This window comes from Vicugna pacos, chromosome 13, assembly GCF_048564905.1.
Source record: "Vicugna pacos chromosome 13, VicPac4, whole genome shotgun sequence".
NCBI lineage: Eukaryota > Metazoa > Chordata > Mammalia > Artiodactyla > Camelidae > Vicugna > Vicugna pacos.
This window is the reverse complement of record NC_132999.1, coordinates 23,360,875-23,376,937: the sequence shown is the minus strand read 5'-3', so window position 1 is coordinate 23,376,937 and position 16,063 is coordinate 23,360,875. Positions and strand designations below refer to the sequence as shown.

Below are 16,063 nucleotides of genomic sequence, written 5' to 3'. Positions count from 1 at the left end.
GCCACCATGCAGGGTGGAGTTGAGGCTGAACAGGTAGGAAGGGGCACATCACAGGGCAGGATACACTGGAGTCAGGAGTCTGAACATCATCCACAGGGCAGTGGAAGACATGACTTAACGGGAGGGAAGATAAGAACCAGTATTCATTTCTGAATGGTATGTAACCCTTCCCAGGAACTCACGGACTTCATGGACATCATGGACTTCAGTGTCTTCTTCACTAGACTGGCAGCTTCCTGAGGGGAGGTACTCTCTGTTATGTTTGTAGTACAGGGACCTATCACAGTTCTGACTGTTTCAGAAAAACTGAAACATCTCTCCATCTTACCATCTGTATTCTGGACCCAACGTGGGAAGTGTGTTCCAGGAGGCACCATCCTGACCTGGCCCAGCCACACTCACTGACAAGCTCACCTTGGATTTCGGGGTACAGGGCCATGTAGAGCAGACCCCAGCGCAGCGTCGTCGAAGTTGTCTCCGTTCCAGCGAAGAAGAGGTCCAGGGTGCTGTGGATGAGGTTTTCTTCATTGAAACTTGCAGTAGCATTGCCTCTATGCTGGAAAGCACAATGTTTGTTGGCTTAATCAGATAGTTCTTGGCTGTCACAACAAACAAGGGCTTCATACTGGAGAGAATGTGGGAGGAGAGACCCCCCAGGAGAAATGATTTCCCTTTGCCCATCTCAGGAGGATGGAATGTCATAAGTGTCCTCCTGCCCTAGTGCTGGATGCTTTGTTACCTTTGGTGGATGAAAATCAAGATGACTAATTATTTTTTTATGCCCAGAACTTGGAAGAATCTGTTAGTACCCTGGAAAAACAGCCGGGGGTTCCAATACTAGCCACATCATTCACTATCTGTGTAGTTTGAGAAAGTTAATAAACCTCTCTGTGCTTCAGTTTCCTGATTCATAAAACAGAACTAACAACATTCAGCCATTACAATAGCATTATGAATTATGTGAGATATATAGGGTACGTAGCAATTACTGAAAAAGTGTCTGTACTGATACCAGAAAAAATGAACTGGATATCTCTAAACTATAACAATTTTCATTTTCCCCATTATTCTTTTCCTTTCTAGGTTAAACTTCGCTGATTCCAACAACCATTCCTCATGGTTCTCCAGCATCTTTACCACCTTCCTCCAGAAGCTTAACTGTGTCAACATTCCTCTGTGTGTGGTCCCACACCTGCACACCTTACAGCAGGTGGAGTCTCTTCCTCTGAGGAGAACCAATGCTTCCAGGAATGCTGTGCCAATAAGGAGAAATAAGAGAGGAGATGGAAGGAAATCCACCACTCTGTCAACTCCAGGAAAGGAATAAATAATCTGATGAGTCATAGATGACGACAGGGATGCAGTGATGTGTATTAACCAGAGGGGTTACTATGGTAAAAGCTATTCATTCAGTCTTGATTTGTCCTGCTTTTTTCCTATATGGTTGAAATGTGGGTGATCTGGGGACAAGGGAGGAAGGAAAACTCTCTCCCACTTGAGTCTGAACTCTGGCATCAGACTCAGCTTTACTTGTGTTCTGACCTGGGGAGCTGGGGGAAGGGGTAGGGTACTTGGCATTGGTTCAACTATAATGAAACTATACTCATTTCTCCTTTTGTGTGTATCTCCTTCAGAGATGGGTAGAAGGTCAAGAACACATAACCTCGCAGTATTTCAGGTTTCAAAAGCCTCGAGCTTAATACCATTAAACTTCTATATTTCTTTAAAATTTTTAAGTGTTTAACTATTTCTCTTTTCTAATTAAGTATAATTGATTTCTATATATTAAATGTCTCTTCAATTCTGAGTTAATGATATTCTTTCACCGTCTGAAATACTGCCTATAATTTTCTCCTTGTGATGGGCTGAATAAAGACCCAGTTAGGTGTCCATGAGCCGATTTCTGGAACCCAGGAATGGTAGCTTATGTGGCAGAAGGGACTTTGTAGATATCATTACATTAAAGATATTGATGTGAGAAGATGATCCTGGGTCATCCCACGGGGCCCAATATATTCACAGGAAGCTTTACAAGAGGGGAGCAAGATGATCATAAAATGGAGACGTAATGTTGGTAACAGAGAAGGTGCTATATTGATGACTCTAAAGATGGAGGAAGGGCCATGAATCAAGGGGTATCAAGCAGCCCCTACAGGCTGGAAAAGTCAAGAAAATAGATTTTCCCCTGCGCCTCCAGAAGAAGCCAGCCCTGTATGACCCTGACATTGGCCCAGTGAAGTTGGTTTCAGACTTGTGATGTTTCAAACTATAAGACAATATATTGTGTTCTTTTAAGCCCCCAAGTTTGTGGTAATTTGTTACAGCAGCAATAGGACACTTGAATCCCCTCGACTGCTCTTTAAGATCAAACCTCAGGAAACAACTCTGGATTCCTCACCTTCTCTGTTTCCTGGAGGTAAGCATCAATGAAGTCTCTTGCTACAGCAGGATTCCAGTCTCTCTTGTGGTTTTCAATCACATGGGTAACAAACATTTTCAGTTTTTCCCAGTTACTAAAGAGCCTTTGGTGGGGTCCAGGAAGGAAGTTCATTATCCGTGGAAAAAAATCATAGAGCTGATTAAGGAAAAAACAATTATGGAGACAAAACTGTGCCAGTTTTGCACTTTTTAAGACATGAAACCATCTGCTCTTTCTCTTTTCTCTGTTTAGACTTATCCCTTGGGTCACCCTCCAGTTTTTTAATCTCTCATCCCTCTTCTTACCCTCTGGCCAAGAATTCCATCCCTCCATCCACAATTAACCAGTATAAGAGGACCCATCACCACTCCAACCGCTTTCTCATCCTTGTACAATCCACCAGCATATCCTACCTGGATGCTGCAAGAGCCTCCAACAGTTTTCCTGATTCCATCCTTCACACCATTCCTAGGCTACTTTCCATTGAGCTCCCAGGGGGATCATTTAACAGTTTAACTGATCACTTCACTTTCTGGCTCTCAATCCTTCAGTGACTTTCCATTATATTTAGAAAAAATTCACCTCATTCTCCTGGACTGTCGCTCTCCATTAGCTGGCCCCTCACATTCCTGTCTCCTCCTCTGCTACCCTCCCCACCATCTTCCTCTCTCTTACTCTTTTAAGTGTAGCCCCACTGGCCTCTGCGGTAACACCCAGGATGTCCTTGTCTAGGTCTTTGCATTTGCTGTTCCTTCCACCTGGTATGGTCTTCCTCTGAAATCTGCATAACTCAGCCCCTTCCTTCATTAAGGTGCTGCTCAAAGGTCACCTCCTTGGAGCTGTCTTGCCTGATGATCCTATAATTAGCAGAACTTCCGCAGCCTCCTTTCATTTCTTTATTTTGTTTTAACTTACTTCTTGGCAGTTATAACTAGTTGCATTGGTGTATATATACTTGTGTTTGTGTAAAACATGTCCACCTGTCTATGTGTCTCTGTATGTATCTATGTTAAAGACATATATCTGTTTATTTGCCTGTCCCCACTCTGATGTAATTTCCGTGTTGTAAGACATCTTATACTGAAATGAAGTGGTTTTTGAAGGTATTCTCTCTAATAATATCTGGTAAAAGAGATAGTATAACATAATGGAAAGTGGGCTAGATTTAAAATGAACAGGCACGAGTTTGGCTTTTAGCTCTCCTGCTTTTTAGGTATAATACTCCTCTGATAATAGTAATAATGTTGTGATCTGTAGCTACTTTATCTGTCTGCCAGTCAGGCCTGAGGGTTATTTTCTGACTAATGACATGATATTCTATCCCCACTTTACACAGAGCCAGTGGACACTGTGTGGATTTGCTTACATACTCCCTTACCTGCTTGCACACATCAAGATGCTTCATTTTATCTTTAAAGAACAGTTATAAAAAAATCAGCAGAGATAACGTGTGTTTAGTTGTCCATCAATATGCCTGGTCTTTTTGTGCCTCTAAGGAATGCTTCTACCCCTGCCCTGCTGCCCCATCCTACCCTCCTGGGAATTTCACATCCTTGCAAGCAGTCAGCTGGGTACCCACTGAACTGTTATGATTTCCTCAGCTCTGTCTTAAGAAGAAGTAAGAATTGGAATTGCTGAATGGGGGACTACCTTGATTAGAAGAGAGAAAAGGGAATATGATTCAAAACTAACATTGACAATAATCATAAAAGCCCACATTCATTAGGCCCCTTTAATGTGCCAGGAATCACATGGAACTGATTTAGCACCTTTGGTGTGATGGGTCCAAAGCTCGATATAAAGATGCTTGTCAGGAATAAATAACAGCAAACCCCCTTCTAGACACCAGAGAGGTGACCTCAACACTTAGGGCTGATTTTCCATCAAAGTGTCTTTCAAATCCAGAAAAGAGGCCGAGAGACCAAGAAGCTGAGCAGAGTTACTGACAGACTCACTGGCCTAGAGGATAGAGGAGAAGGGAAGGGCCCACCAAGGAAGGGGTGAGGTTTGAACCCCCTACATCAATACCTGACAAAACTGGATAATTGACCATATGAAGAGTCGGTGGGCACATAAGTAGCGCAGCCAACAGGGACAAATTTAAATATTTTTTACACACAGGTGTAAATGTAAGGGAAATGGGAAGATGTGTCCACGTGAACTAAACAAGAATGTTCATGGCAGCTTTAGTCCCCACATCCCCAGACTGGAAGTCACCCAAATGTCCATCAGTAGAGAATCGAATAATAAACAGTGGCATAGTCACACAATAGAAAACTAAACAAATTAAAAACAAGAGCATCTAACGTATGACTCAGAACAGTGCAGACAGGGAGCACCAGGCACAGAAGGGAACTTCTGAGGGAGGATGGGGGTGGGGGGTTAGGGAAGAACATGGACAGGAGGGGCTCAAAGGCTGTTGTGACCCTTTGCTTTTTAAAGAAAACAACGTGGCTCCATAGGAGTAGGTCATATGAAGTTTATGCTATACCTGAATGTTAATAACATTCTTTGTCTATAGTAAATTGAAACAATCTTATCTAAAACAATAAATACAACAGACTGATTTCAAACATTTTGTGTTAAAATCAATTTTAAAAGGCTATACATTAGCTTAAAAAAACAAAATCTGTTTCTGACATTAACCCAATATCATTATCTAAGGTAGGAAGTGAGAACGTCTCACCTGGCAGCATATTGATGTCTGCAGACTCATGAACTCGTCCAACAGCCTCAGCAGCTCCTGGAACTGCTCATCCTGGTAGTCAAAACGCTCCCCAAATGTGATGGAGCAAATAATATTGGAAGCTGCATTCTTGATTTTCAAGTTAGGGTCAAAAGGCTGTCCTGGAGGGAGAGAATTGGGGTCTTTCTGTTTCCTCTGAGGGTCTACCCTACATGACACAGGACACACTGAGTATAGTACCACCTCTGAGACTGTGGCCCCAGCACCCTCCACAGGGTCTGACCTACAGCAAGTACTCAGTCAGTGCCTGGAAGTCAAACTGACAACCAGGATTTAAATCAATGTGTTCTATACCCATCTTCTTGTGTCTAATTCTCCAGCTCCATGAGGGCAGGTCATGGTTAGTTGTTCACTGTTAACCCCTCAGGGCCCTACACAGTGCTGGGCACAGGGCAGGCACGTGGGCACTTATTAAGCATCTGGTCAGTGAAGGAATGAGCCACAGTCTCCTGCACATGACCTATGACACACGCACCGTCCTCCTCTCCTATTGCCTGGGTGAGGTAGCGGGCCTCTTCCTGAATGCGTTCCTCTAAGCTCTTCTTTCCTAAACCGAAGTTCCTCAGTGTCATCAGGGCAAACCTTCTTTGCTCCTTCCATTCCTGGCCATTGGACATGATCAATCCTGGGAAAAAAGAAGTGAACATTACGTAAAGACAGCCAACAAATGCCATGGGGATGTGTATCAGATGGAAGGAAGGAGGAGGGCAAAAGGCACTTGAAAACTGTTCAGAGAAATAACCCCAAAGCCATGGGTATGACGACTAGTATTTACTGCTTGCTTGCAATGCCGGAACACACTTGTATTTTTAATGCATTATGTAATGTAGTACTCACAGAGCCTCTCTGAGCTAGGTACTGTTATTACTGTCAACATCCCACCCCTAATCTGGTCTAGGAGGGAAAAGAGACATGATGGATATAAGTAATCTCTGCAAGGTCACAGAGTTAGTAACTAGGAGAACAGGCTTTCAAATTCAGACTGCCTGACTCTGAACCCAATGCATTGGTTACTTGTCACCCAAGTACAGTTTAGTATTTGTTGTGCTACATGCTAAGAATGCACGTGTTGATTAGACAAAATCCTTACTCATAAGGAGTCAAGGCTCTACTCCAAGCCAGATTTTAAAGATAAATGAATCACTCAAGAAATCAAATAAGCATGAACAGTCTATGCAAAAACAACAGCACAGCAAAGGGGAAAATACCCCATCTTGCTGTGTTCAATAGACCATCATTTATTACATCACACAGGTGAGGTCACACTCCTTTCATGTCTTCAAGTCCAGAGCACTCTTCAGTCCCTTTCAATGTCTGGCTCTGGCCTCCACCCTCTCCATCAAATGCCCCTCCCTGCTGTCAAATCCAGGATCCTTTTCAAACTCATCTGGATCCGTTAGCAGCCTGAGACACTTCTCTCTTGAAACACTCTCTTCCAGTGGTGCTCAGGACCCCTCACTCTCCAGATTTTCCTCCGAATTTTCTGACCACCAAGAATTTACCACATTTTGGTTAATTCATCTACTTCTATCAAATTTCAAAATGATGCAGTTCTTCAAGTTTCATGATCTTCAAGCCTCTTCTCTTCCTACCCTATCCTCCATTCCTGAGAAAAACTCATTAACTCTTAGAGTGTTAATGACGTCTACTGATAGTCAATATCTATTTCTGACTCTCAGCTCCAGGCGTGCATACAGTTGTCTGCTTGACTCTGCTGATTTAAAGGTTTTTAAAATCAGCTTATCCATGACTGAATTCCTCATTTACTCCACATAATTCCCCACCCAAGCCAGCCCACACCTTGTCTTTCCCTAAATATTCCTTCTTCCCTTTATCTGCCCATTTGTGTGTCCACTTCAATACCTCATTCTCCCTCCATTTAGGTCATCATGTCTTACTGGACTTACCTCCTGAAGTTCTTAAATCCATGTATCTTCACCGCCACTATCCTGGTCTAATCTATTGTAGCCCAAGATCCCACCTCTCTAACAAAAATGCTACAATAGTCTCTTTGTCCCTTTATTCTATTATGGACATTGCAGCCTGCATTAATCTTCAAAGTTCACTCTGTGGACATGATGATTCCTTCCTCTACTTAAACCATTTGAGAGTTTCCCTTGTTCTTCAGATAAATGCAGCATCCTTAACAAGAATGTGCCTGAAGGGTCCTGGCCAAACGCAGCAGCTTCACCTCCATTGAATCCCTGCGCTGCCACACTGGCCCCCTTTCAGTTCCTCAAGTTCATCTCCCTCCTTCCCTCCTTTCCTCCTCAGAGACTTTTCATATTCTGTTCCCTCTGCCTTGTTGCTTCCTCAGTTTCCTAAATTAATTGTCACTTACATACATAAGCCCTTTTGAACCTCAGGACTAGATGATATACCCCTAGTAAGTGCACCTGCATTTACCTTCATAACAATAAGACTTTAAATTATTACAGTAATTGATACTGTCTTTCTAAATAGAATGTAAGTTACATGATGGCAAGGACTTTGTTTGTTCTACTCACTGTTACATCAGTCATGTCCGCCACCAGGTGTCACAGGGCAGATTACAAATAGAGTGAATGGATGTAGAGGTAATGGGTACAATATTTCAAAGAATAATTGAGAAGCACCTAAAAAATGGGTGACTTGTTAGAAGAAATTATTTCCATTTTTCACTTAGAGTTTTCAACGTGTAAGTTGATTAAAGATCATTTTATGTATTCATGCCAAACTCTTCTTATATAGACCCAAAGTGTGGAGATACCTTGTGGGGCACAATTTCAATATTAAAGAATAAGCAACTTGAGGCACGGAGGGTTCACATACTCAGCAGAAAGACAATGATCCACATCCATTTCCTAGGAGAAAGATGTCAGTCTGAAAGCAGAGAGACTGAGAACATGCTGCTTCCTCTTATAAAACATATCTCATCATTGAGTGAGGAGGACACTGATTTATAAAAGCACCCAGAGTGAGTTCACGCAGGTGACACAGCTTCACCCAAATCCCTGACACTGGGTTGACCCGGCCAGGGTCCCTGAGGACTGGCCTTCAGTGGGGAATGCAGGCACTCAGCTTCCTTCAGGGGCAGGAACTTTATGATGGGGCTGGTCCCTGGGAGTGTTGGAGCATTAAGTCACCAAGGCACCTGTCACAGACCACAAGAATATCCAACATATACTTCACATTAGTTCAGGCACTTACCTTTGTTCATAAAGAGACGTTCCATGAGAGGGGTTCTAGGGCGGTTCACAACGTTTTGGCCCTGGTGGACAAGGGCTTCTTTGATTAAGGGCAATCCAGTTATAACAACTGAAGACAAGTCACCAAATTCCAGCCTAAGAACATTCCCGTATTTCTTCACCATCTGAAAAATCATAAAACACTCACAGCTGAATATGCACATGGCTGTGTGTCCAGGAATCAAGGGTGTGTGTGCAGTCTGTATTGAAGGGAGGTTGCGTGCACACACATGTGTTTGTGTGTGTGTGTGTGTGTGTGTGTGTGTGTGTGCATATGCACCTTGGTCTGATGGGAATGTTTCTTTTTCCATTTTTCCTCCTCTCAACTATATTTGGGTTGAATTCACTACAGGACATAAAGTTTCCTTATAATCATTCATTCTTGTGTTCATCCTACTTGAATTGAGTGAGCATATACCATGTGTCTTAAGAACAGGCCTAAAGACACAAGTATAATATAAGCAAATTATCTAAACTCAAGTATTTTAGAGTCTAGTAAAGGAAGAGAATCCAGCATACCCGACTCACCAGGGAAGGCTGAGACATTATAATGAGTGTCTGGTGTAGCAAGCCTACATTTACTAGCAAATCATAATTGTTTAACCAGAGGAGAAAGCACCCTTGACAACACATTCCAGAGAATACAAAATTCACTATGGGGCTGGGTTCAGATGTGGAGAAGACACACTAGCACACTAGTTCTGGAGACAGGTCTTAACTCCATGGTTGACTGCTGTGAGCTCTTGGAAAAGTTCCTTTATTTGTTTTGTGCCTCAGTTCTCTAGTTATAAATGGGAAAATTATTCCTCAACCAGAGGGTTCTGTGAGGAAGAAGAAAGGCAGCAATCTGGAAGGCACTTTGTTTTCTGGAAACTGGCAGAAAGCCACCCCAGCCTCTGGGAAATGAATGGGATCCATGTGCAAATGTGCACAAATGAATTTATGCACTCATCTTCAAAGAGTGGTTGAGACCATAGGGATGATGAGCTGGAGAAAGGCATTCATGTTCAGTCACCCACATCTCCTGGATGCCAGGTTAAGCACCTTCACATGCTATTTCACTTAACTTCACAAGCACCCTACAGAAGGAATGAATTTCTTTGCCTTTCAGAAAAGGAAAATGAGTCACACCCAAAGTAATGTAGCCAAGGTGAGAAAGCTTTGGGTGTTGGAGGGAAATTGGCAGGCATTATGTAAGATATAAGACAAAGATGTGAACCTGAGATGGCGCTAGAACCTTGGAGTTTAGTGGAATGAGAGCGTGAAACTGAGAATCAGAGTGAGGAGCCTAGGACAGAAAGAGGAAGAGGATGGGAAAGTGTGTAGGTGTGTCCTGACTGCACACAAATGAGCAGGTATGTGCTCAGATATCTTGAATGGCAGTCAATGGTCATTAATCAAAGTCTTCCCTGACATGTTTCTTCAAGAGAGAAATCTAAGTAGACCCTGTCCCTGCCTCCTGTGTGCAGGGCTGTGTCCAGCTGCAGGCCATGGTATCAAAAAGAAAGGCTCATTTCCTCCAGATGTCTGGGGACCCTCCTCCCCACCTGCCATCCACTTATGCTCCCCCATGTCACCCCAAGCTCCCTGCAGCTCATCACCCCATTGGAGCAAATACTGTGGATTTAGTCTTTTTCCACCACCCTGCTCCCATATTAAACACCGAGTCGAAACTCAACCCTTCCATGGTCCTTTTCGACCAGAGTTTTCCACCAATGTTTGTTCATCACTAGCACAGTTATCCTGTTTTGATAGAAAGGGCAGAGCCAAGATTCCATCTTAAGCTTGTCTGTCTCTGACATACATGCCTCTGTCCAAGAAATGGAAGCAATGGGAATCGAGATTTTTACTTCATCTTTGTAAATGCCTGGATGAACCCTAGGGATTTAAGAAAATGACTTCTCGAGGATATAAGAATATACAATAAAGATGTTTTTGGGAACAGCTGAAAATGTCAGGTTAAGCTAAATGACTCCTATCTGACAATGTATACAACCTGGAATCTCAGCTTGTTCTTGGAAGGGCCTCAGCCTTCAATTAGCATTTCTGGAAAGGAACGTCCTCAGAGTTCCATCTTTGCCAGCTCTCTGCTCATGCATATTTCTAGTCCGATAGGATTGAATCGCATTTTATTAAAAAAGTGATGTCTGACAATTCTTAAGTACACCCTCCAGTCATGGTGTCAATTGCTTTACATGGAGGTAAATGTAGGAGCCACAGTTATCTGGGAAAACTTTGTAAGGTAGAGAATAAATTTCCATGTACAACAAAAAGGACACATTAAAAAAAGAGAGAGTAAGGGAACAAAAAAGGTTAAAAACAAGATGGTTCAGTAAGCTACAACAGGCTTAAAATCAGTAAAAATCAGAAAAATTAAGGGAAAAGTTATCAGGAGCTTTAAAAGGCAAGTAAAAGTAATAGACAGGAAATTTAATATGAAGGATAAAAATTCCAAACGTAGGATTCAGTAGTTAAGTAATAAAGTGGAAGAAATAAATATTTAGAATAAAATAATTAGAACTGGTCAGTCAGTGAGACAAGAGATTGAAACACATGATACAAAGTTGTAGGAGATTCCTGTTACTCTAAGCTCTGAATCTGAAAAATCAACAAAGTAAAGACACACAAAAAGAAAAGCTAAATAGGAAGAGGGTACCAATTCTTACTCCCCCTGGCAGTAGGTCAGAGGGTCTGTTCCTCTGAACACTCACCAGTGCTGAGCAGAGAGTGTGTGGGGGAGGGGGGAATGCAGGCTGCACACAAGAAAGGCTAAGATTCTCTCTCTCACTCAATATTTTATATTTCAAAATGTTGTTTCAATGTATTTGCATGCTTTCATAGCTAAAAAGTATTTCTTTCCAATAAGGTGAAAAAGGAAACCTAAGGCCATACAGAATAAAAGTTCATAAACGGGATTCTTACCCTCTTTCAATCAGAGAATCCTTTGAAAATCTAGTGTTATGTCAGGGATCTGCTCTCCAGGAAAATCCTGTGCACATGAACACAGTGATGCACACATGAACTTTCAGGGCTTCACCAGTCCCCTGAGCCCATCAGCTCCTGCTAAGATTCCTGGTCTCACAGGTAGTTCTTGGGGTTCTGCTAGGTTTCTGAGAACAGTCTGTGGAAATCAAATTCAAGTTCACTCCAACAGGTTTTCATGAAGTGCTTCACAGCTGCCAGGTACCTTCTGACATTGCTACCTTATATGTAGGGGCAGTATACATAGCTAGTGGGTGTAAAGCTGGGCTCTCCCTACCTGTCTCTGCATGTCTCATTATTAAATGAAAGGATGAAGATATTTTCTCTTCTTCTGAGTGGTGGAGCTCCCTCTATATTAGCTGGCCACATGGCTTCCCAATCGAAGGCCACATTGCCCAGCTCCTCCAGGTGGGGCCAATGGGACTTGAGCAGTGGGGATGTGTGCATCTACTGAGTCATGTCCTTAGATGGAAGGTGCTTCTCACCACCTGCCCCTTTCTCCCTTCAAGAAAATGGAACATGTTGCAAGACAACAAGAAGATAGAAGGAACTGGCATCTTTGGATGACCTTATGCTACAAAATGGCCTTCCTATCCTGGTCAGCTTACAATGTTGTTTCAGTTTCTGGTGTTCAGCATCATATTTCAGGCAAACATAAACATACAGATATTCCTTTTCATGTACTTTTTCATTACAGGTTACAACAAGATATTGAATATAGTGCCCCGTTCTGTATAGTATAAAACTGTGATTTATCTATTTTATATATAGTAGGTAGTATCTGCAAAGCTCAAACTTCCAATTCATCTCATCCCACCCCCAAATCCCCCTGGTAGTCATGTTTGTTTTCTGTGTTTGCGAGTCTGTTTCAGTTTATAAATAGGTTCATTTGTTTCATTTTTTTTTCTTAGATTCCATATAAAAGTCATATCATATGGTACTATTCTTTCCCTTTCTGGAGTACTTCAATTAGAATGAAATCTAATGAATTGCTGTAAATGGCAGTATTGTATTCTATTTTATGGCTGAGATATGTATGTGTCTATGTATGTGTGTGTATACACACACACACACACACACACACACATATACATACCCCAACTTCCTTATCCAGTCATTTGCTGATGGACATTTAGGTTGTTTCTATGTCTTGGCTATTATAAATAGAGCTGCTAGGAACATTGGGGTACATGTAGTTTGGAATTAGAGTTCCCTCCAGATATATGCCCAACAATGGGACTGCTGGATCATATGGTAAGTCTATTTTTAGTTTTTGAGGAATCTCCATATTCTTTTCCATAATGAGGGCATAAAAATTCATACCCACCAATAGCGTAGGAGGGTTCCCTTTCACCACACCCTCTCCAGCATTTATTATTGTAGACTTACTGATGATGGCCATTCTGACTGTTGTGGGTAATACATCACTGTAGTTTTGATTTGTATTTGTCTGATAATTAGTCTGATATTTACATTTGTCTGATACTGAACATTATTCATATTCTTCAGAGGGGAATTGCTTGTTGAGGTCTTCTGCCCATTTTTGCATTGGATTTTTTTTTGTTATTAAGTTGTACGAGCTGTTCATATATTCTGGAATTTCAGCCCTTGTCAGTTGCCTCTTTTGCAAATATTTTCTTCCATTTGTTTGTAGTTTTCTTTTGTTTATGGTTTCCTTTCCTGTGCAAGAACTTTTAAGTTTAATTAGGTACCATTTGTTTATTTTTGTTTTTATTTGTATTGCCTGGGTAGACTACCCTAGAAGAACATTGTTAAGATTAATGTCAGAAAATGCTTTGCCTATGTTTTCTTCTAGGAAGCTTATAGTGTCTTGTCTTATGTTTAAGTGTTTAAGCCATTTTGAGTTTATTTTGGTGTATAGTGTGAAGGGGCGTTCTAACTTTATTGATCTATATGCTGCTGTCCAGTTTTCCCAGCACTGCTTGCTGAAGAGATTGTCTTTTTTCCATTGTATATTCTTGCCACTTTGTGAAAGATGAATTGACCATAGGTATGTGGATTTATTGCTGGGCTCTCTATTCTGTTCCACTGGTCCATTTGTCTGTTTTTGTGCCAAAACCATGCTGTTTGGTTTAATGTAGCTCTGTAGTATTGTCCGAAGTCTGGGAGGATCATTCCTCCACTTCGTTCTTTTTCTTTGGTATTGTGTTAGGAATTCTGAGTATTTTTTGATTTCATATAAATTTTAGGATTATTTGTTCTAACTCTGTGAAAAATATCCTGAGTAATTTGATAGGGATCATATTAAACTTGTAGATTGCTTTTAGTTATATGGCCATTTTAACAGCATAGGTTCTTCCATGTCATTCTAAGTGAAGTAAGCCAGAATGAGAAAGAAAAATACCATATGAGATTGCTCATATGTGGAATCTAAAAAAAAAACAAAAGATAAATGGAAAACAGAAACAGACTCATAGACATAGAATACAAACTTGTGGCTGCCAAGGGGGTAGGGGGTGGGAAGGGGCAAATGGGGATTTCAAAATGTAGAATAGATAAACAAGATTATAATGTATAGCACAGGGAAAAATATACAAGATCTTATGGTAGCTCAGAGTGAAAAAAATTGTGACAATGAATATATATATGTTCATGTATAACCGAAAAATTTTTCTTTACACTGGAATTGACACATCATTGTAAAATGACTATAACTCAATAAAAAATAAAAAAAAGAAGTTAAATAAAATTTCTAATGTAAAAAAATTGATTCTTCCAAAGCAAGAGCATAAGATCCCTTTTATTTAAATAATCTTTAATTTCTTAATCAATGTTTTGTAGTTCTCCACATATAAGACTATCACCTCCTTGTTCAGATGTATTACTAAGTATGTCATTTTAGTTTTTGATGCAATTTTAAAAGGAATTCTTTCTTTACTTTCTTTTTCTGATATTTCATTGTTAGTCTGCAGAAAGGCAACACGTTTTTGTATGTTAATCTTGTATCCTGCTAGCTTGCTGAATCCTTCTACCAGTTCTCGTAGTTTTTGTGTGGAACTTTTAGAGGTTTCTATATGTAATATCATGTCATCCACATATTGTGACAATTTTACCTCTTCTCTTCCAATTTGGATCCCTTTTCTTTCTTTTTCTTGTCTGATTGCTGTGGCTAGGTCCAATGCTATGCTGAATAAAAGCCGTGAGAGTAGGCATCCTTGTCTTGTTCCAGACTTTAGCGTGAAGGCTGTCAACATTTTACCACTGAGTATTATGTTGGCTGTGATTTGTCATAAATAGCTTTGATCATGGTGAGATATGTTCCCTCTATATGCACTTTGGTAAGAGTTGTTGTCATTAATGGGTGTTGAATTTCACTAAATAATTTTTCTGCATGTATTGAGATGGTCATATAATTTCTGTCCTTTCTTTTGTTGATGTGGTGTATAATATTGATTGATTTGTGTATGTTGAATCATCCTTGTGTCCCTGGGATGAATCCAACTTGATCCCAGTGTACAATCATTTTTAGGTGTTGATGGATTTTGTTTGCTAATATTTTGTTGAGAATTTTTGCATCTATATTCATCAAAGATATTGGCCTGTAATTTTCTTTTTTGTTACTGTCTTTGTCTGGTTTCAGTAGCAGGGTGATGGTGGCTTCATAGAATAAATTTGGCAGCGCCCCTCCTTTCAAACTTTGAAAAAGTCTGAGAAGGATACGTATGAGTTCTTCCTTGTATGTTTTTGAAGAATTCCTCAATCAAGCTATCTGGTCCTGGACTTTTGTTTCCAGAGAAGTTTTTTAAAATTGCTATTCCATTTTACTTCTAGTAATCAGTCTGTTCAAATGATCTATTTCTTCTTGGTTCAGTTTTGTTGGATCATATGTTTCTAGAAACTCACCCGTTTCTTCTAGGTGATCCAATTTGTTGCCATATCGTTGTTGATAGAATTTTCTCTCTGTCTCCCTTTTTTCTTCTTCTTTTTATTTGTATTTCTGTGATTTTGCTTGTAATTTCTCCGTTTGCATTTCTTATTTAGTTTATTTGTGTCTTTTCTCATTTCTTCTTCTTGAGTCTGGCGAGAGGTTTGTCGATTTTGTCTACTCTTTCAAAAACCAGCTGTTGGTTTGATTTATTTATTCTATTTTTTTTAATCTCTATTTTATTTATTTCCTCCCCAGTCTTTATTATTTCTTTCCTTCTGCTGATCTTAGGTTTTGTTCGTTCTTCTTTTTTGTATTCTTTTAGATGGTAGGCTAGAATGTTTACTTGAGACTTTTCTTTTTGTTTTGCGGAAGGCTGTATCAATATAAACTTCCCTCTTAGGGCTGCTTTTGCTGAATCCCATAGATTTTGAGTGGTTGTGTTTTCATTGTCATTTGTCTCAGAGGTATTCTTTAATTTTTCTCTTTAATTTCCTCATTTAACTAGTTTTTTTTAAATAGCATGTCATTTAGTCTCTGTGAAGTAATTTCTTTACTCATTTTTCTTTCTGTGGTTGATTTCTAGTTTCATGCCATCAGAAAATATGCTTGAAATAATTTCTATACTCTTAAATTTGATGAGCTTTCTTTTGTATCCAAGCATGTGGTCTAATATTGAAAATATTCAATGTGCACTTGAAAAACATGTGTGTGTGTGTGAATATATATATATATATTTGATTCAATGTCTTGGAAATATCAATTACATCTAACTGTTCTATTGTGTCATTTAGAATCTTCAT

General features: G+C 40.3%; 1 protein-coding gene across 3 annotated transcripts in view; it reads right to left on the bottom strand.

Moving 5' to 3' along the window:
* The window catches only part of LOC102535306 (cytochrome P450 2J2-like), a 59,484-nt gene that overhangs the window by 11,716 nt on the left and 31,705 nt on the right, over positions 1-16,063 (bottom strand). For 2 of the 3 annotated variants that reach the window (XM_072974332.1, XM_072974331.1), the window contains exons 2-6: positions 8,355-8,517; positions 5,641-5,790; positions 5,106-5,266; positions 2,399-2,575; positions 415-556 (exon numbers count right to left, since the gene is read on the bottom strand). In XM_072974332.1, coding sequence (XP_072830433.1) covers positions 415-556; positions 2,399-2,575; positions 5,106-5,266; positions 5,641-5,790; positions 8,355-8,517 — 793 coding nt within the window. Of the gene's footprint in view, positions 1-414; positions 557-2,398; positions 2,576-5,105; positions 5,267-5,640; positions 5,791-8,354; positions 8,518-11,314; positions 11,397-16,063 lie in introns of those variants that run through there. The other variant, XM_072974333.1, reaches the window with a different exon arrangement.